This window comes from Nycticebus coucang, chromosome 11 (assembly GCF_027406575.1).
Source record: "Nycticebus coucang isolate mNycCou1 chromosome 11, mNycCou1.pri, whole genome shotgun sequence".
Classification (NCBI taxonomy): domain Eukaryota; kingdom Metazoa; phylum Chordata; class Mammalia; order Primates; family Lorisidae; genus Nycticebus; species Nycticebus coucang.
This window is the reverse complement of record NC_069790.1, coordinates 106,690,310-106,714,793: the sequence shown is the minus strand read 5'-3', so window position 1 is coordinate 106,714,793 and position 24,484 is coordinate 106,690,310. Positions and strand designations below refer to the sequence as shown.

Sequence of the window (24,484 nt, the reverse complement as noted above, 5' to 3'; positions counted from 1 at the left end):
TAAAAAAAATTTTCCACAAACAAAAATATGATTCCTCCACAGACAATATGACTTCCACATGTACCAGACACCAAACAAGAACAAAATCAGTTACCTGGTCATGCGTGAAATCTCCAACCAATTTTATCTGAATATTGGAATTGCAGGAGATACAGCAGAGGATCTTGGCACTTTCAAAACCCAATTCTGGATTAGTATTTCCATGGTACAGGTATCTTTAAAAGAAGAAAACATCTGAGGAACAGTGTGATAAAACTTTAAGCTTCTCATTATTATCAATAAAGTTTAGGCCAGGACCAGTGGCTCATGCCCATAATTCCAACACCCTGGGAGGTTGAGGCAGGAGGATCCATTGAGCTCAGGAGTTTGAGACCAGCCTGAGCAAGAGCAAGATCACACCTCTACAAACAATACAGAAAAACTAGGCATGTGTTGTGGTGGGCACCTATAGTCCCAGCTATTCCAGAGGCTGAGGCAGGAGGACTGTCTGAATTCAGGAGTCTGAGGTTGCTGTGAGCTAGACTAACACCATAGCACTGCAGCCTGGGCAAGAGTGAGACTGCCCCCACCCCCACTCCCAAGAAAACAAAAGAAAGAAAGAAAGTAAGCAAGTTTAGAACCAGGGCCTCCCCTACCCATATAGAACTTTAGGTAAATCAGAAAAAGCTGTTCCCTTCTAGATAGATGCTAAAAATTCCTATGTGAAATCCTAACACATATGACTTTACTTGGAAGTAGGGTCTTTGATCAAGTTAAGATGACATCAATAAGAAGGACCCTAAAACAATATGATTGATATACTTACAAAAAGGGGGAATCTGGACCCAGATATACGAACACAGGGAGATTGCTATGGGAAACTAAAAAGGAGTGATAAAGGTAATGCTTCTTTCTACAGGCCATAGAACACAATGGAGATAAATGTATCACCCAGTTCTGTAGTAGTTTGGTGTTCCACATCTTATAGAAGCATGTGTGTGTGTGTGTGTGTGTATAAAAGTTTGCTTCCTATCCAGCCTTATCCTGCAGCCCCTATTCTCCAAACACCTAATATCCTTACAGGAGATAAACAACATTGTCATTTTAGACTTAGAAATTGTTAGTATATAGAACAAGTAAGGAGGAATAAAGTAATTAAAATCAGAAGAACAGGAGAAAGTAAAAATAAAACGAGGCATAAAGGAAAAAAAGTGATGTATTAGATATCCCATAAGATTTGGAAATCAAAGTTAGAATGTCTATCTGATTAATTTCATCACTTCTCTACCTACAAATGTAACTTACCTGGCAATATTTACTACATTATCAGCCTTCTTAGTTCTGGGATTAATTCCCTGCAAAAGCTGTTCTAAAGGAGAGACGATGAGAGCCAGCTGACTCTCTCTTAGAAGATCCATAAAGAGATTTTCCTTTTGCAGAGTAAGATTGAGAAGTGCAAGACAATGCTGCACTGCTTTCTCCAGGTGTTTCTTCCCTATAAACCAAAAATAAAGGTAGAAAGTTCTAAATGAACCCTAGAAATTCAGTCAATTCTTAGGAAAAAAAGATAAAGAACAAGTTTTAATTCAAAAGCTCTCATTTTTTCAAATTTTCAGTAGCAACGTCACAAAACCATTCGCCTATGCAAGTCATGGTTATTTTTGTCCAGATTATTTTCATGGAATGGCTTCTTGAGTGGCTTCTCCTTCTCCCATCTCCAAAATAAAGGAGATCATTATCCCTGATCATTTAGAGCAGTGGTTCTCAATCTGTGAGTCGCGACCCATAGGAACTGTATTAAAGGGCCACAGCATGAGGAAGGTTGAGAACCACTGATTTAGAGCAGTGATTATTAGACTGGAGTGATTTTGCCCCAGAAGACATCTTACAATGTCTGGAAACACTATTGGTTACAAACACAACTGAGCAAATACTACTGTCATCTAATGCACAGAAACCTACAACATATAGGTCATTACCCACAACAAAGAACTATTAGGCCCAAATTATCAATGGTGCCAAAGTTGAGAAAATCTGATTTAGAGTAAGTTCGAATCATTGTGGAAAATAAAGTACAAACAAGGATCATGTAGAATACCACCACTCAAATTTACAATTCTAGCCTCTTTCCATGGTTTCTTATCTGTGTGATTGATATGTTTAAAATCTCTTTTCTCACATCACAGCCACATTAAGTAGAAACAATATAGCACAGTGGTAAAAAGCACGGGCTCCAAAGCCAAACTGCCTAGGTTCAAATCCCAGCTCTGATGATTAGTGGGGAAAGTCAATGGAAGCATGTGCCTCAGTTTCCCTACCTGTTAAATGGAAGACCTACCGTATAAGGCTTTTGAACAGATGCAATGTGCTTTTAAAAGAGCCAGATAAGCACTTAATAAATAGTATTAATAATAATATTAAATAGAATGTATTGAATACTATGTATCAGGCACAATACATATTACAAATATTATGGGGAAAGCAAAGCAAAAAGTACTTCAAAGCTGGGCGGCGCCTGTGGCTCAGTCGGTAAGGCACCGGCCCCATATACTGAGGGTGGCGGGTTCAAATCCGGCCCTGGCTGAACTGCAACCAAAAAATAGCCGTGCGTTGTGGCGGGCGCCTGTAGTCCCAGCTACATGGGAGGCTGAGGCAAGAGAATCGCTTCAGCCCAGGAGTTGGAGGTTGCTGTGAGCTGTGTGATGCCATCTATCTACCGAGGGTGATAAAGTGAGACTTTGTCTCTACAAAAAAAAAAAAAAAAAAAGTACTTCAAAGCTAGGTATGTTAAAGATGTTAAAGTGATAGCAATATCATTTTATTTATAAAAACCCTGCCATGAGACATAGTTACAGTGAGGGTCTCTATATTTCAGGCTATTTTACCCACAATGCACTCTCATTTAAACGACTCACTGAAAGGAATATAACAGATCCAGAGAGAATCTTACAGTGAAAAAAAAAAAAAAAACCGTTCAGAGATCATCTATTTCAAACTTTTAGTTCAGAAAAGATAAATAAAGATAAGAAAATGGTTTTCAAGGCATAAAGATTTTCAGGCACATACCCGGAAAGGGGGCATAGGTATCAAGCTGCTTAACTCCTTCCTCCAATAAACTAAGAGCGAGCTCCAACATTGGTGACTCATTCAGGAGATGATACATCAGACTGAATCCAGGCGGCTTATATGCTATGATTTCTTCTCCTGAATAGAATATAACATATTCCAAGAGATGATGAATTAGTATTTTTGCCACACCCTTGATTTATAAGAAATATAAGAGATTTTTAAATTAAATGGCATCTAAACATATGACACAAACTGTATACAGTAATATTTTCTGTAAGGACTGATTTGCACATAGCAGGCAGTCACCTGTTATATGTTAACTCATTAAAGAAGCTATAATGCAGTATTCTGGATCTTCCATTCAGTAAAATTTTCCTTTTCCTTGATTAGAACAACTAAAAATTTTAAAACAAAAATTTAAACTGTAATTTAAAAATATAATCTTAACTTGCATATAATATACAATTTATAAACAAGAAATAACTTATAAACAGCTGACATCTTATTTGAAAGTGACAGAATTAAATTACCTTGTAGTTCCACAAACTGGTCCACAAAATCTTCAAGCTGCGGCTCATAATCTCTGAGCAATTTATAAAACACTTCCAAAACAACCTCAGCAACTTCCCACTATAGAAAGACACAAATATTTTAATAACAATAAAATAGCCCAAGGTTAGTTAAGGTAGCCTTGCCAGGCTTTTCATTCCTCCCACTTTTTTCTCCAGAAAATGAAGGAAGTCCCTTATCTACTTTTTTGACTTATACTAAATAATAAAGAGATACCAATTCATTTTGCATTATTTTGCTAAAAGATAATGAATTGGCTTATTTTCAAGGTAAAACATTTTTTAATGCATTCCTAAAAAGATTCATTTTTATAGCAGATGCTTGGGCTTCATTAACAAATCTAAAGCATTTAGCATGAAATGCTCACTTACTAATTAAACATAAGATTTGGACACCTCTCCAAGTGTCAGAAATTTCACATTGCCTCTAAGAATCTCAGCTGGAAAGGATCTGAAAATCATCTGATCATCCAGAGCAGTGAATGAATCCCCCAAGACCATAAAGCGTGACCGCAAACAGGCCGGAAGGCAAGCCCAGGTCTTTTAATTCTTAACAAAGGATCCATCCATGGCTGTAGTCAAAGAAGGTAAGAAGACATAACCACCAGGAGGCTTGCCCCAAAAGACTACATTGTCATCTTGTTAAAAATGTATTTAAAAGTTATTTACTAAGGTAAGGAAAAATACTTATGCCAAAGGAAAATTACATACAACTGTAGAGACAGTAAAACTAAAACTTTGCTTAAAAAACCCACTACAAAAAAATGTAATAAGATTGGTTTGGTCATTACAGACAGAGTGGGTTTTTAAAATTATGTTAAAATCATTATTTCCATTGCACACAGTTTTATCAAGCCTGAGTTTGGGAATAGGACAATAGGATGACATTTTAATATTTTTAAATTATTCACTTTTTTATATTTTCCAAAATTTTCCAAACATTGAAATAAATTTTTTATTACCACATAATAATGGATTTTATGACTGAAACACTGCTTCTGTCCCTTCGCATTTGTTATTGATCTCTATCCAAAGCACTGTTTTTGTGAATAGCTAGCATCCTAAAATAAAGTTATGCGAGTAAGTCAGGCTTCAAGAAGACTTTTAAGTAAAGTAAACCCACCAAATTAAGGAGAAATTTTTTAGAATAAATATTCTGGGGTAGAACTGAAGTCACTGGCAAGCAGAAAAAGCAGCATCACTTGAAGTGGAGCTACGCACCAGTGAAAAGTGGTAACATCTGGAAAGAATACAGCTGATTGAATCTTTAAACACTCAGGTCATAATGACCTTTTCAGGAAAAAGAACACAAAATATTTTTACAAGTGCAAAAAAGTGTTAGAACATTTTATTGAAAAGATCTCAAGTACCAGCATCCATTATTCATATAAAATGACTTTTATTAATAAGGCATGGTTGCTGTTATTGTTTATATCCAATCAAGAAATATATGTTAACAAGGTAGTTCAAGAGCTTAAATAAAATATATAACCCTCTCAGTGTTTATTTTTATTACAAGCAAAAATTTAAAGCAATTGACAAAAAAGGAACTTCAGTTATTTGTGACCGAATAGTAAGAACGAGTTATGTCCAATGACAGGGAAATGAATAAATAAACTTTGCTACACACAAGTAATGGATATTGAGCAGTCACTAAAAAGACTATTTTCGAAGAATCTCTATGTTCCTGAAAATATGACTACAGGCAAAAAAAGGGAAAGAATCTCTAATGACATGAAAATTTTTCATGATGCTAAGTGGCAAAAAAGGAATATAAAGTAATATAACAAATTATCTCAAATGCCATTTAAGTATACATGCATAGGAGAAAGATCAGAAGTAGTTATCCTTCCTTTGGAAATAGGATTAAGGGTGATACGTGAGTCACTACAAAAGTTTTGAGACAGACTGTGCTATGGTCCGTTATTTCACTTCCAAGAAACACAATAGACAGCGTCCTTTCCGATTTACTGGGCAAGTTACAACTTGCTTGACTTATCGGTGTTGCTGGGAGGGCTTGAGAGCTTCATTTTTTGCATCTGTACAGATTTTACATTTCTTGATTTCTGTGTATCTCAAAACTTTCCTTATGACCCACATATAATTTCTTCTTTTATTTTACATTTTCCTAATTGCTCTAAATTAGCATGAACTTAATTATTTTTATAATCATTAATACAACAAAAACCCAACAGGTTCAAAAATAGCAATCTATATAAATAAAGCAAAAATGTCCCTACAGAATACATCGAAGGATATTCTGTGAGGTAATAAACAGTTTTATTGACTAAAATGAATTACATCAGAACCTGGAAAAGTCTCTTACATAGCTTAGTGGTTATGAGCTTGGATCTGGAATCAGAGTCCTACGTTCAAATCCTGGTCCTGGACCTTAGGCAAGTTCCTTAACCTTGCTAAGCCTCCATCTGTAAAATGGGAATATTAATAGTACCTGCCTCACAGTAATACTGGAATTACATAAGATAATATACACAATAAACTCAGTCATGAGCATCTTATAACCAGAGTAAATGTGTGCATAAATGTCAGTGTTCCCATTGCCGGGGGGTGGTGGCTCATGCCTGTAATCCCAGCACTTGTGAGGCCGAGGTAGGTGGATGGCCTGAGCTCACAGATTCCACACCAGCCTGAGCCAGAGCGAGACCTTGTCTCTAAAAATAGCAGGGCGCTGTGGCGGGCGCCTGTAGTCCCAGCTACTCATGAGGCTGAGGCAAGAGAATTGCTTAAACCCAAGAGTTTGAAGTTGCTGTGAGCTGTGACGCCACTCTACCAAGGGGTGACAAAGTGATACTTTGTCGCAAAAAAAGAAAAAGTCAGTGTTCCCTCCATCCATTGCAGACATGTCTAATGGATCACAATATCCTTTCCCATTAAGCCAACACTCCATTAGCCAGTGCTACTCATCAATAGAAATTGATGTGCAAATTTAAACCTATTCTAATCTCTAACCTAAATCATACCAATAAAGTGTAGCAGTGCGTTTCCAATAAACATGATATTTTTGGTTCAATTTCAATCAAAATTTGTTCAACTAAGAATCTGAATTACTAGCAACTCCTATCAATTACATTACTGATCACTAATGTGTCTATCAGTGCTTTGGTTTTATTTTCTAACGCACACAACTAATCAGACTATAGACATTTCAGAATTAAGACTGAATTTTATTACCTTTCATGAATTCTTATTAACTGACATGAATTTATAGCATCTTATACCTTTGATACTACGTAAAAGAAAAAGCAGCAGTAAATAAGGAGAAAAAAGTCTTTCTCTGGACATCACCTTTTCAGCCGCTCTCCGGTAAGCTCTTGTACGGAATCGAAGAAACACAGAGTCTCTGAGGAATTGTAAATAAGGATCAAAGCCAGGAGGCCGTAGTCCAGCGCCCAAATTAGAAGGAAACGAGCTCTCCACCAGGGTACTAATGAGCTGGCAAAAGGCTCGAGTCAATGGGTATTCTTCACACCGGGACTCTATTTCATTGAGTTCAACCTTCCAAAAAAAAAGAAAAGAATATTTGATAATATAAAACTATCACCTATGAAGTTTAGAGCATTTTATAGTCATTTACTCATTAATAGTGCTATACCACACCAAAAGACGTTAACAGATTTACCATTTTTCATTTAGATGAAAAGATACAAAGACAGTATACGAATCTAGATAAGTCAGAAGGAAGAATTTCAAATTCCCACATATCATCCCCAACAGTGAATCAAATACAAATCATTGGCTCAGTGCCTGTAGCTCAGTAGGTAGGGCACCAGCCACATACCAGCAGAGCTGGCAGGTTCAAACTCAGCCCAGGCGTGCTAAACAACAATGACAACTACAAGCAAAAACCAGCCAGGTGTTGTGGTGGGCCCCTGTAGTCCCAGCTACTAAGGAGGCTGAAGCAAGAGAATCACTTAAGCCCGAGAGTTTGAGGTTGCTGTGAGCTGTGACACTACAGCACTCTACTGAGGGCGACATAGTGACACTTGGTCTCAAAAAAAAAAAAAAGAAAGAAAGAAATCATGAATGTTTCTTTAAAAAAGAAGAGAGTAGATAGAAAAGAAAAAAGCTAGAACAATTAAATTTTCACTTCAGGTTGACTCAAGTAACCTCATTAAACTGAGTTCAAACCAAGGATTTTCAGTTTGGATGGCTGCTAAGTAGCCATTTGAACTCAATTCTGAAATATTACATATTGTGCTTCCTTTCATTAAGTTTCATGTCCATTTCAACACTAATCAGAAATCACTTCAAATGAAAATACCTTAAATTTGAAAATTATAGAAACTTAATAGGGTAAGAGTAAGTTTTCAGTCTTTTTATCATTACATGTATGAATGATTGATAGCATAAAAGGAAAACTTTACCTCAATACCAATAGCTTGCCTCTGGCTTGGAACCCTGACGGTCTGCAGTATCTTAAAACAGTAAGAAATAAATGTCAAGAGCAGTCTTCATTCATCAATGAATAGTACTGGCTTGGCAATATAATAGTTATATAACCTCACCCACTGCACCCACACATCTCACAATGCCCACCCAAAAGGATAATTGAGGAGTCCCTGACGGGCTTTCATTAGCAATTCTGTCAGGTTCAGGTGGAAATGTTGATTGTCCGGAGTTATGAAAACAGATAACTTCTAAGAGCACACAAGGTATTTTTTTCAGCAAATTTCCTCTCACATATTCTAGGAATGAATCTTAAAAAGGATTTATGGGATGAAATATTACCAGTGCTCAACACACTGGTCTGTTTACGACAAGCCCTATTGCTGGCACCAGAAAACCCAAAGTAAGCTTATTAATGGGTTTCCTTTTGGAAAGTTGAAACAGGAGGATCACTAAGCCCAGAAGTTTGAGGTTATAGACCTACAATTGTACCACACCACTCCAACCTGGACAACAGAGTGAGATCTTGTCTCTTAAAAAAAATTCTGTTTGTTCAATTTAAAAAATGGTTGCTTTGCGGTGCCTGTGGCTCACTGAGTAGGGCGCTGGCCTCATATACCGAGGGTGGCGGGTTCAAACCTGGCCCCAGTCAAACTGCAACAAAAAATAGCCGGGCGTTGTGGCAGGTGCCTGTAGTCCCAGCTACTCGGGAGGCTGAGGCAAGAGAATCACCTAAGCCCAAGAACTGGAGGTTGCTGTGAGCTATGACGCTACAGCACTCTCCCAAGGGCGACAAAGTGAAACTGTCTCTACAAAAAAAAAAAAAAAAATGGTTGCTTCTATGAATAATGAGTTAGAATTATAGCCTCCTTATGTTACATTACTTCTAAGACAAACACACATTCCACCTAACCATTTTCTTAGAGATGTTTCCATAAAGCATATCCTTACTTTTCTTTTTTACTTTACGTATATACAGTAACTATACTTGATATAAAATTTCCAATAGAGCCTACATTTTGGGATGAACAAAGTTAATAATTCTGAAGTCATTGAGATGTCAATCATCGTATCACCCACTTATTTCCCCTCCCATGTCAGAACAGGTATATTCCCTCGGTGTGCAGAAGACAAAAATTCCTACTCTGGCATTCCCACTTTGCCCAAAATTAAGTTTATGGTCTTAGAAATAAGCCTTCATGACCACCAATAAAAAGTCTTCTGGTCACTGGCAAAATTTCTGTGCAAACTTGACAAATGATTAGACCCACTGGTAGAATTCCAGTTCTAAGAATGGGGAAAACAACCACAGTGGCCACATGTAGCTATATAGAGATATGTATCAGGCAACAGGGACACAAAAGGAACAGAAAAGAAAAACACACAAACAGACACTCCCCACATTTAATGAGTGCAGATGACTTCTTTCTGAAGGCTTATGTTAGCCTCATCTAACGACTGAGTGAAAGAATTCCATTCATCCAGTAGTATCTTATAGACATTGAGGAACCAGTCTCCAGCAGCCTACTAAAGTTATCAATTGATCTGAGAGAAAAACCCAAGCCTATTAGTTTCTGTTGCTGTTCCGTCCTCAAACCATAACTCTAGTTGAGAAATTCATGATATAGTGTCCAAATCATGATAGAAGTCCCAATCGAGTGCCCATCCTTCTAAGAAATTATCAAGCCTCACCTTTCAAACTGGAATAATAAATATGGGAGTTAATAACACTACCTGAGTGTATTCCAATGACTGCCAGAGAGAAGCAGCAATTTCGGGAGATTTTCCAAAAGCTGCAAGTGTCTTCAGGAGCTCAGCTTTTAGAACAGGAGAAATACTGCATTGCAGAAGACCCAGAATTACCACAACAGGGGTCCACTGAGGATGCTCACAAAGTGCCAAACGAGCATTTTCACTCTGAGAATTGAACACAAAAAGAGTAAGAGAGACTTTCCATTGTTAAAAGCTAGGAAAAATGACCAACAATCATCTAAATTGCTAGGACTACAGTAAGTCCTCAGAGGTTTAATACATACTAACACAAGGATAAGCCCATGATTTATATTGGAATTCTACCAGTGGTTCAAATCAGACCACTAGTTCAGTCACCATAAAGAATGGAAGTGGAATAGTCTTTGTAGAATTACTTTTGCATCTACAAGTATGGAAAATACTACAAACAGAGATAAATGATCTGCTAGGGTCACAAAACTTATACCTACACATTTTATATACTTTCTGGAACAATACAATTTATTATTCTACAATATAATGTGTGAAGGAAAAAAATGGAAATTATGGCATCAAGTATCACTCCATTATTTTCCCTTTTATTCTTAGTTGACATGTAATAATTTTACACATTTACGGGTTACAGACTGATCTTTCAATAAATGTCTATAATGATCAAATCAAAGTAATGACAAATCACCTTGAATATTTATCATCTTTTTGTTGAGAACATTCAATATCCTCCATTACAGCCTTTTGAATATACACAATAAATTAGTTAACTACATTTTCCCTACCATGGTATAGAACAATAGAACTTATTCCTCCTATCTAGCTGTAGTTTTGTTAACTGTTAACCAACTTGTCCCTATCCTCCCCTCCCATCTCCATTTTAACTCAATGAGAAATAATTACTAGCTTGACATTTTGATGCCTAATAAGGTATTACAAAAACCAAAAAGTTAGAAGACACCATTTCTATCCTTTAGAGACAATGTCAGACTAAGCAGTTTAACTTTACTGAACACAGAAACGAAAGATATTTCTCAGTTGGGAAATTATGTGCAGTAATGAAAAATAATGTTTTTCACAAAGATTAATTTGGTAGTGGCAGGTAAGATAGTTTGGTATAAGGAAGAAAAATAATAATTCAATAAGTAAATTCTTTTAATTAACTAATTTATTTATTTTGAAACAGAGTCTCATTTTGCCGCCCTTGGCAGAGTGCCATGGTGTCACAGTTCACAGCAACCTCAAACTCTTGGGCTTAAGCGATTTTCTTGTCTCAGCCTCCCAAGTAGCTGGGACTACAGGCACCTGCCATAATGCCCAGCTATTTTTTTGTAGTTGTCATTGTTGTTTAGTAGGCCTAGGCTGGGTTTTAACCCACCAGCCCCTGTGTATGTGGCTGGCTCCCTAACTACTGAGCTATGAGCACCAAGCCTAAACTTTAATTAAAAATTTTCTTTATGGGCTGGGCAGCACTTGTGGCTCAGTGGGTAGGGCACCAGCCCCATATACCATGGGTGGCAGGTTCGAACCCGGCCCCAGACAGCTAAAACAGCAATGAGAATTGCAACAAAAAAATAGCCAGGCATTGTGGCGGGCACCTGTAGTCCCAGCTACTTGGGAGGCTGAGGCAAGAGAATCGCTGAAGCCCAAGAGTTGGAGGTTGCTGTGAGCTGTGATGCGACAGCACTCTGCTGAGGGTGACAAAGTGAAACTCTATCTCAGAAAAAAAAAATTGTTTTTCTTTATGGGCTCAGCACCTGTAGCTCAGTGGCTAGGGCACTGGCCACATACACTGGAGCTGGCAGGTTGGAACCCAGCCATGGCCTGCCAAACAATGACAACTACAACAAAAAAATAGCCCGGCATTGTGGCAGGCACCTGTAGTCCCAGCTACTTGGGAGGCTAAGGCAAGAGAATCACATAAGCCCAAGAGTTTGAGGTTGAGGTGAGCTGTGACACGACGGCACTTCATCGAGAGTGACATAGTGAAACTCTGTTTCAAAAAAAAAATAATTTTTTTCTTTATGTATACACACATACCCACCAACACACATATACTAGGAAACCTTCTAGAAGGATGTGCATCCAACAACTGATTATCATTTGTCCTTCTATTTTCTCTCAACCTATTATATTCATACTGAGAGTATGTCAATGAGCAGGGATATCCTAACTTCTATCCTTTAAGAGGTCAAGAAAGCAAAGAGCTTAAGGACAGAATGCTACATACAGAGGGTGCCAAAAAATCTTATAAACATTTTAAGAAAGGGAAAAAAATATTAAAATTGTAATACTCAATATATACCAACATTTTTATCCTGCCTATTGTTTTCTCTATCACTTACAATTATAGAAGTCTTATGTGACTTGAGTATTACAATTTAATACAGTCTTTTTCTTTCTTAAAATGTATATACATTTTTTGGCACTTTCTGTATATGCATGTTAGCTCATAAACTTTAAGCATGTGTTTGGGCTCTTAAACTGCCGCTGTGCTATAATACAAAAAAGATTAGGCTGTGGATGAGTTACCTACCCAAGTAATGATGGTAGATGTGAGCTGTAAAAAAGCAATCAATCCATCTTGCTCCTTTTGGGTAATGCCACGTGAGGGAAGATGGCGGTACTGGACACTATCCGCACTAGGAAGATCCTTCCGGAGGTGTTCATGGTAGAGCATTAAGGAATGAAAGAAGTGTTCCCAGGAAACAGGACTGCCACCTGCTCCCTGAATATTTTCAACTATTTAAAAAAAAAAACATGGAATTTTTTTTTTTTTTTTTTTTAAAGATCTAGGCATTTGCTTAGAAATGAAGAGAAAAGGAATTTAAAAATATAAACTTTGGGGCTAGATACAGTGACACAGGACTGTACACCTAGTACTTTGGGAGGCCGAGGCAAGAAGATCACTTGAGGCCAGGAATTTGAGACTGACCTGGGCAACATTGTTGAGATCCCTCACTACAAAAAATTTTAAAAATGAGTCAAGTGTGGGGATGCATGCCTGTAGTCCTAGCTACTTGTGACATTAAAGTGGGAGGATGACTTGAGCCCATGAGTTTAAGGCTACAGTCTGGGCACTCCAGCCTGGGCAATAGAACAAGACTGTGTCTCAAAACACACACACGCACACACACACACAAACAATAAATATTTTTCCCCCTTGACTTAGCACAAAGGCAATCTTCATCTGAGATAAAGAGGATACTGAAATGGGTTAGAATCTGTGAGCTAGAACTCAAGATTAGTTTTTACTCTGGATTAGTTTTTAATAATGGCGTAATATGCATGTTAACCTAAAGGAAAATTACTTTCAGATGTCAGTTATATATTAATATCCCATAGTGTGCTGTTGTGTAACTATATAAAACTGGTTTTTCCCCATAGAATAATTCATAAACGTTGTGTCTGAATTCCTAAAGAGATAAATATAGATTTGTAAATTATAATACTCCATTACAAATACCAAGCACTGGAAATAAAAGCACAGCATACAACACAGGCAAGACTTGACATATTAAGCAAAAACCTGGCTTTGGAGCCAGGCAGATCTGCATCCTAATCATGGCTTCTGAGTTACCTGTAACCTTGGGTAAATTACTTAATTTCTCTAAACCTCAGTTTCTTCGCATATAAAATCGAAAATAATAACTACCTAACAAAGCAGGTATTTTTTCCCCCTTTTGCAGTATTTTTGGTTTAACTAGACCTAAGTCTGAAAATTAAACGATGAAATTGGAAGATGATCAAGACAAAAATTCTTAGTACAGAAATTTAGAAGATAGGGCAGCGCCTGTGGCTCAGTCGTAAGGCGCCGGCCCCATATACTGAGGGTGGCGGGTTCAAACCCAGCCCCGGCTGAACTGCAACCAAAAAATAGCTGGGCGTTGTGGTGGGCGCCTGTAGTCCCAGCTACTTGGGAGGCTGAGGCAAGAGAATTGCTTAAGCCCAGGAGTTGGAGGTTGCTGTGAGCTGTGTGATGCCATGGCACTCTACCAAAGGGCCATAAAGTGAGACTCTGTCTCTACAAAAAAAAAAAAAAAGAAATTTAGAAGAAGATAAAGAAATAAAATTTATGGGGCAAAGGTATATACTTTGGTTTGTTCACCAGGTATGTTCTTGAAATTTTATGTATAAGGCCAGGCACAGTGGCTCACGCCTGTAATCCTAATACTCTGGGAGGTCAAGGCAAGTGGACTACTTGAGTTCAGGAGTTCAAGATCAGCCTGAACAAGAAGGAGACCTTGTTTTTACTAAAAATAGCTGGGCATGGTGGTGGGCCCCTGCAGTCCCAGCTACTGAGGAGACTAAGCAAGAGGATAACTTGAGCCCAAGAGTCTAAGGTTGCTGTGAACTATCATACCAGCACTCTACCCAGGGTGACAGAGTTAAGACTCTATCTCAAAAAAAAATAAAATAAAATTTTTATATTTATTGGGATTTGTTAAACTGAACTATATTTCATAAAGGAGAATGGCAAAATTCCCCAATCTGTGAGACCATAACCAAAGCCACCAGTGTGTACTTCTTTTCCCTATTACTTTAAAAATAATTTATACTTTTGTCCTAATGAACAACAACAAAAGAAATTTATACTTCTGGTAGAACCTAGCACAAAAAACAGTATTATTTAATACACAGTGGGATACCAGAAAGAGTGTAACAAAGAATTTTAGCATTGAGATTTTCCTTACCATGACTACTACCATTGACTTTGAGCAGGCTGAAACAGTAGTGGGCACACTGGGGCCCATTGGCCAACCCCTGGAGCATTTTCAAATAGGGAATATAAATAGTGGGAGGCAACAGGTCACCCATTTGCCTAACAAACTTTGATAAGACAACCTGAAATAAAGAGAAACAAATAGTTTATATTATGTAAATTTGAACTTTAAGGCAAATAGACTAGCTAGTAAAGACTATACAGGAACTATTATTTTTGTTTTCTTTTTTTTATTAAATCATAACTGCATACATTAATGCATTTATGGGGTACAATGTGCTAATTTTATATACAATTTGGAATGCTTACATCAAACTGGTTAACATATCCTTCACCTCACTTATTATGTTAAGACATTTATACCCTACACTTAATAGATTTGACATGTACCTTTACAATATGTATCATAGGTGTGGTATATAGGAACTATTAATAAAACCATGTGCTCTGATTCAATCCTCACAAAAGATAAATGTAACTGATATTCTATTTACAAAAAACTGTTTTGCCCAGGCTTGCTGTGAGAAATTTAATCCAATTATAGAATACCTTTGTGAACACAAAGTACATTTTTTCAAAAACATCACAATGTCTGGCCAGGCACGGTGGCTCATGCTGTCATCCTAGCACTTTGGGAGGCCAAGATGAGTAGATTTCCTGAGCTCAGGAGTTCGAGACTCGCCTGAGCAAGAGAGACCTCATCTCTAAAAAATAGCCAGGTGAGCAGCACCTGTGGCTCAGTGAGTAGGACACCGGCCCCATATACTGAGGGTGGCAGGTTCAAACCCAGCCCTGGCCAAACTGCAACAGAAAATAGCCAGGTGTTGTGGCGGGTGCCTGTAGTCCCAGCTACTCAGGAGGCTGAGGCAAGAGAATTACCTAAGCCCAAGAGCTGAAGGTTGCTATGAGCTGGGATGCCACAGAACTCTACCGAGGGCGATAAAGACTCTATTTCTACAAAAATAAAAAATAAAAATAAATAAAAAACTAAAAAAAATAAACCACCAAGTATTGTGGCGGGTGTCTGTAGTCCCAGCTATTTGGGAGGCTGAGGCAAGAGAATTGCTTTAAGCCCAAAAGTTTGAAGTCCTGTGAGCTATGAAGCCATGGCACTCTACCAAGGGCGACAAAGTACAACTCGGTCTCAAAAAAAAAAATACATCACAATATCACAGCCAGGCCCAGTGGCTCACATCTATAATCCTAGAACTTTGGGAGTCTTAGGCAGTGGATTGCCTGAGCTCAGGAGTTTGAGACCAGCTGGGGCGAAGTGAGACCCCATCTCTACTAAAAATAGAAAAGCTAGCTGGGAGTTGTAGTGGGCACCTATAGTCACAGCTACTTGGAAGGCTGAGGCAAGAGGATTGCTTGAGCCCAACAGTTTGAGTTTTCTGTGAGCTATGACACCACAGCACTCGTACCTAGGGCAACTGAGTGACACTGTCTCACAAAAAAAAAAAATCACTAGGTCACAAAATGTAAGACTACTCCCATTTTAAATATATAAAACACCTGAAGAAATTTACAAATCCAAAATTAACCAGCAGATTCCAAGGTATACTTGGAATGGAGAGATCCTAAATCTCAGTCACTTGAAATCACTTTGGATGGTAACTTAAACGTCTGCATTGTGTTCCCATCAATAGCATGTTCCTATATTCATTTCTCTCAGTCCACCTCTGTGTTTTTCATTTTTTCTTATTTATACCTTAAATATTTTCTGAACAAATGAAAACATTATCAAACCTATTAGCTGGAACTCAAAAACTAAAAGTGTTAACAGATCTCTGGAAATTATTGTTAAATTTGTTAAGAGTAACAATCATTTTATAATGTAGAAAAATATCCTTATTTTTAAGAAATACACCTTTACTTAACTACTGAGATGAAATGTCACATTGCTTATGGTTTACTTAAAAGTAGTAAAAATAATAGTGGTAGATAAAGCAAACATGGCAAGATGTTAATTTGAGTATTTATTATAATTATTTTCTCTTTCATGTTTCAAATTGTTCATGATAGACAGTTTTTTAAAAAACTTTTGACATATTTTTTAAAAATCCCTCTCCAAAATTTTCTTAAATGAGAAATAAACTGAAACACCAAATATAAGTTTTTTACAAAAGGAAACTGATTCTAGATTCTTGGAAAAATGAAAAATATATGGCTTGAAAGCTTCTAGAAAAGAATGCCCCTCACAATGAACACTGATACGGTAATCCATTTTATTTGCTTCTGTTTCTCAGACTTTAGTTAATAGAGACTAAAAACAGACTTTCACCCACATTATCTACAGACGCAAAGGAATTTTGCCATCAATCAAAACATTTAAGCCTTTTTCTTTTTTTTGTAGAGACAGAGTCTCACTTTATGGCCCTCGGTAGAGTGCCGTGGCCTCACACAGCTCACAGCAACCTCCAACTCCTGGGCTTAAGCAATTCTCTTGCCTCAGCCTCCCAAGTAGCCAGGACTACAGGCGCCTGCCACAACGCCCGGCTATTTTTTGGTTGCAGTTTGGCGGGGGCTGGGTTTGAACCCACCACCCTCAGTATATGGGGCCGGTGCCTTACCGACTGAGCCACAGGCGCCGCCCTTAAGCCTTTTTCTTAATACTCATATCCTATGGTCCCCAACCCGCAGGCCATGGACCCAGGTCTGTTGCCTGTGAAGAACTGGGCCACACAAACAGGAGGAGGGCAAGCAAAGCTTCATCTGTATTTACAGCTCCTCTCCATTGCTTGCATAACCACCTGAGTTCTGTCTCCTATAAGATCAGTGGTGGTCTTACATTCTCATAGGAGAGCAAACCCTATTGTAAAGTGTACATGCGAGGGATGTAGGTTGGGTGTTCCTCGTGAGAATCTAATGCCTGATGGTCTGAGGTAGAGCTGACACGGTGATGTGCTGGAAATATAGATTATCATTAGCAGAGAGGTTTGACTGCACAGAGACAACAATCAGTCAATCAATCGCTTGCAGACTCAAATCAAAACAAATCTCCACTCCACCAGGCCATGGAAAAAGTGTCTTCCATGAAACCAGTCTCTGGTGCCAAAAAGATTGGGGACCACTCTTTATATTTATTCTATCTTCTGCAACTTGATAAGAATTATAATTGGTTATTGTCACACCAATAGAGGACAGACTAAAATACTATTAATATTCAAATAACTGATACACAAAGAAAGTAGATGCCTTTCTACTTTCAACACACATGTAGTATCTAATAAAGGGCTAATCACCTAAACTCCAAAATGATCAGAACTTAAATTTAAGTATTCATAATTTTCTTAAATAAAAGACAAAAGTGTTCATTTTTAAAGGTTACACTAGTAGTTATTTCTGTTAGTATCAATAACATCAGATAAAAGTAGGAAACCAGAGTCTTTACTCACCTGGCGTTGAGGGGGTCGCTGATGAGCTACCCCTAGATAAGAACCCATGATAGTAGGAGTCTGAAGAGGCTCTGAGGGACACCAATATTCTAGAGCAAGTTCCAAGTGAAAAGGGTTCTTTTTGTATAGCTCACCAATCTGCAAAGAGAAAGTAAAGCCTGTGAGGAAATACACATGACTGAAAAATTACTTTAAATTAGAAAATAATATTTGTATTGAAATTTCTTTTGGATTTAAAGTATTAGACCTGAAATTTTCACAAGTTGGAGAAAAAATAATGGAGGGAGAGAAAAATGACAAGCTTTCCAATACAATGGCTTACCAAGAGCATTAAATGTTCCAGATCCCTTCTAAGTGAAATGGGGGGCTCATTACCCATCTGCATACTCATGTGAATCATTCGAGCATCTTCATCTGCCCGATTCCTCAGCTGTTTCACCTATTAAATTTAGTAGATACAGTTTAATTTGTGAATTTATTATGTATGGGTTAATAATAATGAAATCAGAAAGTCAGGCAACTATCTGAAAAATGATTACACAAGAAAAACACTATTTAAATATCTATTCCAGTTTAGTGGCCTAAAGAAATATGCTGGGGGGCGGTGCCTGTGGCTCAGTCAGTAAGGCGCTGGCCCCATATATCGAGGGTGGCGGGTTCAAACCCAGCCCCAGCTGAATTGCAACAACAACAAAAAAAAAAAAAAAAAAAAAAAAATAGCCAGGTGTTGTGGTGGGTGCCTGTAGTCCCAGCTACTCAGGAGGCTGAGGCAAAAGAATAGCTTAAGCCCAGGAATTGAGGTTGCTGTGAGCTGTGTGATGCCATGGCACTCTACCGAGGGCTATAAAGTGAAACTCTGTCTCTACAAAAAAAAAAAGAAAAGAAATATGCTGGGAATTTTATTACAATACAACTATCCATGATTTATGTCTTAAAACTTCAGTGCTTTTTCTGCTACAGACAAATGGAGTTTAATCACAGTGTTACTCAATGGGGACATTCCTGACATTTTGGGTAGAATACTTCAGTGGATGGATTACCCTGAACATCGCATGACATTTTAGCATCCTACCTACTAATTACCAACAATAATAACATGACAGTTATAACAAGCAAAACTGGCCTCACTCATTTTCGTAAACATGCTCTGAAGAACATTTTAGGCCCACCTGAGAATTACAGCCTTGTAACATATGTGTGAACTAAATGCCAAAAGAAATAAGAAACTAATTCTCCCTTAGAAAAATAAATAAATCACAGCTAGACAAATCTACAATTATAGGTGAAGATTTCAACACCTCTCTCTCAACATTCAATAAAACAAATACACAAAAAATTAACAAAGCTATGGAAAATTTGAACAGTATCAACCAACCTGACTTAAGTTGATAGTCATGGAAAAATCCACAGAACAGCATTAGAATATGTGTTCTGTAAACATATACATTTCCCAAGACAGTCTATATTTGGAGTCATAAAACAAACTTCAATAAAACTAAACCTCAGTTTAGAAATCCTATAAAGTATGTGCTCTGACCACAACAGAATTAAACTAGAAATCAGCGACAGAGCAATATCTGGAAGTCCCCAAATATTTGGAAATTAGACATACTTTCAGATAATCCATTGATCAAAGGAGTCTCAAGGAAAATTAGAAAATATATTAAACTGAACAAAAAAGAAAACACAACTTATCAAAATGTGTGTAGCACAGCTAAAGCAGTGATTAGAGGTAACTTTAAGGCACTATTAAATGCTTACATTAGAAAAAAGAAAGGTTTCACCAATCGAGCCAGGTTAATTAAGAACTGAGGGAGAAGACACAAATTACCAATATTAGAAATTAAAGAGAAAACATCACTATAGCTCCTACAAAAACAAAAAGTATAACACAGGAACATTAAGAATAACTTTGTGCCAATCACTTTGATAATTTGAAACAAATTCATTGACAGACATCAATTACCAAAGTTCATGCAAGAAGACACAGATTACCTAAGTAGTCCTATATCTGTTAAAGAAATTCCAATATCCCAGAACTGTGTGAATAAATTCACTGTTCACCTTATCCGAGCCATTTATGAGTTTTCTATTCAAACCCTTCAGCCTTCATCTTTCCAGACAGTTATCTTTCCATGATCAAAGTCCCACCTGGAGTACTAATTAAGAAAAATTTTTAAGCCTTAACTTTGCTAAAGGTTCATTTTCACAAATAAAAAATGAAAAGATTGATAAGCTTCTTCCTATTTTAAAATTCTGTGATGCTAACCTGTGAAGTCTCAACGTTGCAGAAGTCTAAAATTATCTGTTAAATACATCCTGACTTTTCCAGTCCTAAGTGAGCTATCCTTAAAACAAAGAAATCCATTGTAATTTATTGTCTTCTCACTTACTGTTACTATCTATATTTGTCTTACCTCTCCAACGGTATTAAACTTTTTTGCTCCAAGAAATAGATCCCCTACTTATCTCCCTTCTTCACAACATCTAGCATAGTATCTAGAACACAGGAAAGACTAAAAAAATACCTGATCCATTAAATAATGTATAAGTACTATACTCTTTGTTTGCTGCTAAGCTAGGTACTTTTTCCACTTGCCTTATGTTTTTCAGGAGATATGGTATCAGAACTGCGTAATTAATGTATTACAAGTGTAGACCTTTCAGGATACGTTTTAAAAATACACATACGAAAAAAGCAATTTTATAACACCCACACAAAAAATGCGGCTTTCTCTAAATAAAGTAAGCCAGTCAGTTCTTTTTGGGAAGAAAAAAAAAAAATGCAGCTTTCTCCTTCATTTAACTCCTGCAACCATTTTGATGGCTTCTTTGGCACACAGAGTACATACTATGAAGGAAATGTCTGAAATGGTTCTACAACCCTTCTTCTTGTACCATTGGATCACAGTTAGACCTTGTACCATTTACTCAAAAGTAGCCTTTGCATTACTTTTGTAAATCCACTATCTTTACCTAGTTTACATGCATCCATGTTGAAGCTCATTTATATGCTACAATTAAGAGACCACCCAATTATCTATCTATGCCTTTTCCAAATTGTGTACAAAAACATTCAGTTAAGTCACAAACTGATTCACAAACTGTCATACAACTACTGTCAAATTTTAGTCTGTATTGAAAGATGTTATTAGTTTTCAAAACACAAAGATAATCAATCAGCTTTAAATTATGTTTTAAATTCTTCTACTTACTCATCCTACATTACTACACTTACCTTCATTGGCATAAGTGCAAGGAAATCCGTGATGAGATTATGGACTCTACGAACATAAAATTCCTCCTGATAAAAGTTATCTGAAGCCACTACTGATTCAGTGAGGAACAGGAAAACATTGTCAGCAATTGAGAGCTCTGCCATAGCTTCATCTGCTTCCGTAAATTCAGCCAGAGCTAGAAATAATATGACACATGGAGGAAAAGTCATTAACCAAGATTATATCCCATGATACTCTGCTGATGGTTCAAACCACTTCCCAACCTTCTAGCATGTGCTCTGCACAAAATGAGACTATGCATAACTGTAATTTATAAACCCAAAGAACTACTGAAAATGTACATAAGAAATACACATGCTCTTTTAGTAACATTATGAGTGATAAAAATTATTTCAGAGATTTGTGACATTAACACTGATGTAGCCAGGGAGTATTATATAAATACTAACATATTAAAATCCATGCTAAAGCCTTAATCCCAGGGAATTTCATGAGTCATTTGGAAAAAGTTCTCACAGCCAAGTGAAGACTAAAACCTGAACATAACTAGTTAAATAACTCTACAAATTTGTTACCACATAGCTAAAACTGAAAAACTAAACCTTATTTGAAGACAATCTGATTTGCTTATAATTCTTAACATTAGAAAAATTCAAATATCTAAAAATAGAAACACTAATATAATGACTCTCCACATGCCTATTATTTCAGTTCAATATTGTCAATTTATGACGAATCCTTTTTTTTTAACTTTTTGTAGATCAGGGGTCTGGCTATATTGTCCAGGCTGCTCCTGAATGCCTGGCTTCAAGCAATCCTCCTGTCTCAGCCTCTCAAAGTACTGAGATTACAGATATGAGCCATTGTGCCCAATTTATGGTCAATCTTATTTCATCTCTATCTTCCCCCTCTCTTCATTCATGTTACATTGAAACAAATTATGAACAATTTAACATTTGACCCATAAGTATTTCTAATACACAACACAAAAAGATACTTAAGAAACAAAGCAAAAATAAACTACACACATAACACCATATCTTTTTTTTTTTTATAACACCATATCTTAAAAAGTAAATCCTCGGTGTCAAATATCCAACAGTAGTCAAATTTACAATTGTCTCATAAATGTTATTAAAGGTTTAGCTTTTGCATTTTATCTTTGTGCAATCTGTGGGCTTAAATCAGGATGTGAATAAGGTCTACACAGTGCAATTAACTAATACACCTGAAGCTCCCCATCCTTTTTATTTTTCCATTGCCCCTAATTTGCTGAAGAAACTGGGTCATTTATCCTGTAGTTTTATACCCCAGTGGTATAGGTTACCACATTCCAGTGGCATGGATTATCCTCTTTCATCTGGGTATACCAAAAACTGGCAGTTTGATCTAGAGGTTTGATCTTACATTCAATTTTTTGGTAAGAGTATCCCATAGGCAGTATTGTATCCTTCTATCAAGATTGAAGGATACGACTGATTAGTTCTTTTAAAATAAGAATTGCTATGTGATTTTGTAGCAATCTGGTTTGGAAAAGCAATGTTAAATAGTTTACTGTGTTTGACTGTCATAGAGTCCAAACACAAAGTGTGTTACTGAAAGTACATTCATTGCCTTAAAAAAAGCCACCAATAGATAAAAGCCAGAACAGTCTCGATCAGAGAAAAACAAATGGTTTGAGTTTGTTTTTTTGAGACAGATTCTCACCTTGTCACCCTAGGTAGAGTGTTATGGTATCATAGCTCACAGCAATCTCAAACTCTTGGTCTCAAGAGTTCCTCTTGCCTCAGCCTCCCAAGTAGCTAGGACTACAGGTGCCCACCACACCACCTGGCTATTTTTTAGAGATGGATATCACTCTTGCTCAGGCTGGTCTTAAATTCTTGAGCTCATGCAATGTACCTACTTCAGCCTCCCAGAGAGCTAGGATTATAGGGATGAACCAGTACATCTGGCCCTGGTTTGGGTTTTCTTTATTGGTTTATGTTTTGTTTTGTACATCTACTCACAACATAGAAACTCCTTGAAAACAAAACATTTTCTTAATTCTTTACTATGACTAGTAATGATTACTAAAATTATCAACTAATTCCAAACCTCCACTAAAAAGTTGAAAATACTGGAATTAAAATCACAAAATAATCAATTCAAAGCTATTTCCTGAACACTATTTAGGCAATAAGGCATCATTTTATTTATATATATATTTATATATATATAAATATATATATTCACACACATATATACACATACACACATATACACACACATATAAACATATGTATATTATTTTATGTACATAAATTGAGTTTTAATGCCTAAAGCAGTACGTTAAAACTTTGTATAGTGAAATTGCAAACATGCTTTTTATAAAATAAGAATGCAATAAACATGTTCAATAAATTTTTCAGAATCCTATGAAAAGAGTAGGAAATACTTTTTCAAATTTGAGATTTTTGTTAGAACTCATCTGGATTATTTCAAGAAGTGGCCATTTCTACAATAGAAGATAAGCTATCCATCTTTTCAAGCAAATTTTTAATACAAATTGACACAGAAAAGTTTTTAGTTTAGAAATTCTAATTATAATACTCCTACTTACTGAAGTTTATAAAGGTTATGCACATGTAAATCCGAAAAGATTAAGTAGCCAAACATCCAGGACTTGAAAAGATTGTGATTCCTAAGGTATTTTTATCTGCTATTCCATAGCAAATTATAGCGTACTCTATTGTGCCTGTCAAGGTTAGGAAAATGGTATGGAAAATTATAGTATAAGAATTTGTTAACTATCACATAGCCACTTAAAAGTTTAAAGGGTAATTTAATGCCAAAAAAAGTATTGCAATAAGACTTACAAATGAATAGGGTATATGTAGTTGAGAAAAAGAATTTGTGCATGAAAGTAAAGGCTAATTAGCTGTTGACAAGGTATTAAAATCTGTTGACACTTTAGGACTAGAAAACATCAACATTTCGTAAATTTGACCAAGACTTACTAGATTTATCATAAAAACCTATAGAAGTGACAATTCTTTAGGCTTTGGATTGCAGAAATAGTTCTCTTCCTGTTAGATTAAACCACTATTACTATGATAATTACATGAATGTAAATAGCAAAATAGGATATGTTATGGTATATTAACAGAGTCTTTAAAAGTCAGAATTCCACACGTTTGTTTTTTTTTTTTAAACATATAGAGATTGGGTCTTGGTATGTTGTCCAGGTCAGAATGCAGGTGGCTATTCAGAGGTACAGTGTTCAAGGCACAGCGGTAGCCTTGAACTTGAGGGCATAAGCACTCCTCACACCTCAGGAAGGGTGCAGTGGCTCACACCTGTAATCCTAGTACTCTGAGA

The 24,484-nt window shown here is 36.7% G+C and overlaps 1 protein-coding gene across 1 annotated transcript in view; it reads right to left on the bottom strand.

Annotated features, from left to right (window-relative positions):
* Positions 1-24,484, bottom strand: part of NUP205 (nucleoporin 205) — an 85,323-nt gene that overhangs the window by 47,250 nt on the left and 13,589 nt on the right. The window contains exons 8-19 of the mRNA XM_053609333.1: positions 21,124-21,299; positions 18,208-18,324; positions 17,886-18,023; positions 14,462-14,612; positions 12,304-12,509; positions 9,759-9,941; positions 8,003-8,053; positions 6,924-7,133; positions 3,579-3,678; positions 3,046-3,183; positions 1,285-1,474; positions 95-215 (exon numbers count right to left, since the gene is read on the bottom strand). Of these exons, the coding sequence (XP_053465308.1) occupies positions 95-215; positions 1,285-1,474; positions 3,046-3,183; positions 3,579-3,678; positions 6,924-7,133; positions 8,003-8,053; positions 9,759-9,941; positions 12,304-12,509; positions 14,462-14,612; positions 17,886-18,023; positions 18,208-18,324; positions 21,124-21,299 (1,781 nt within the window). The remainder of the gene's footprint in view (positions 1-94; positions 216-1,284; positions 1,475-3,045; positions 3,184-3,578; positions 3,679-6,923; positions 7,134-8,002; positions 8,054-9,758; positions 9,942-12,303; positions 12,510-14,461; positions 14,613-17,885; positions 18,024-18,207; positions 18,325-21,123; positions 21,300-24,484) is intronic.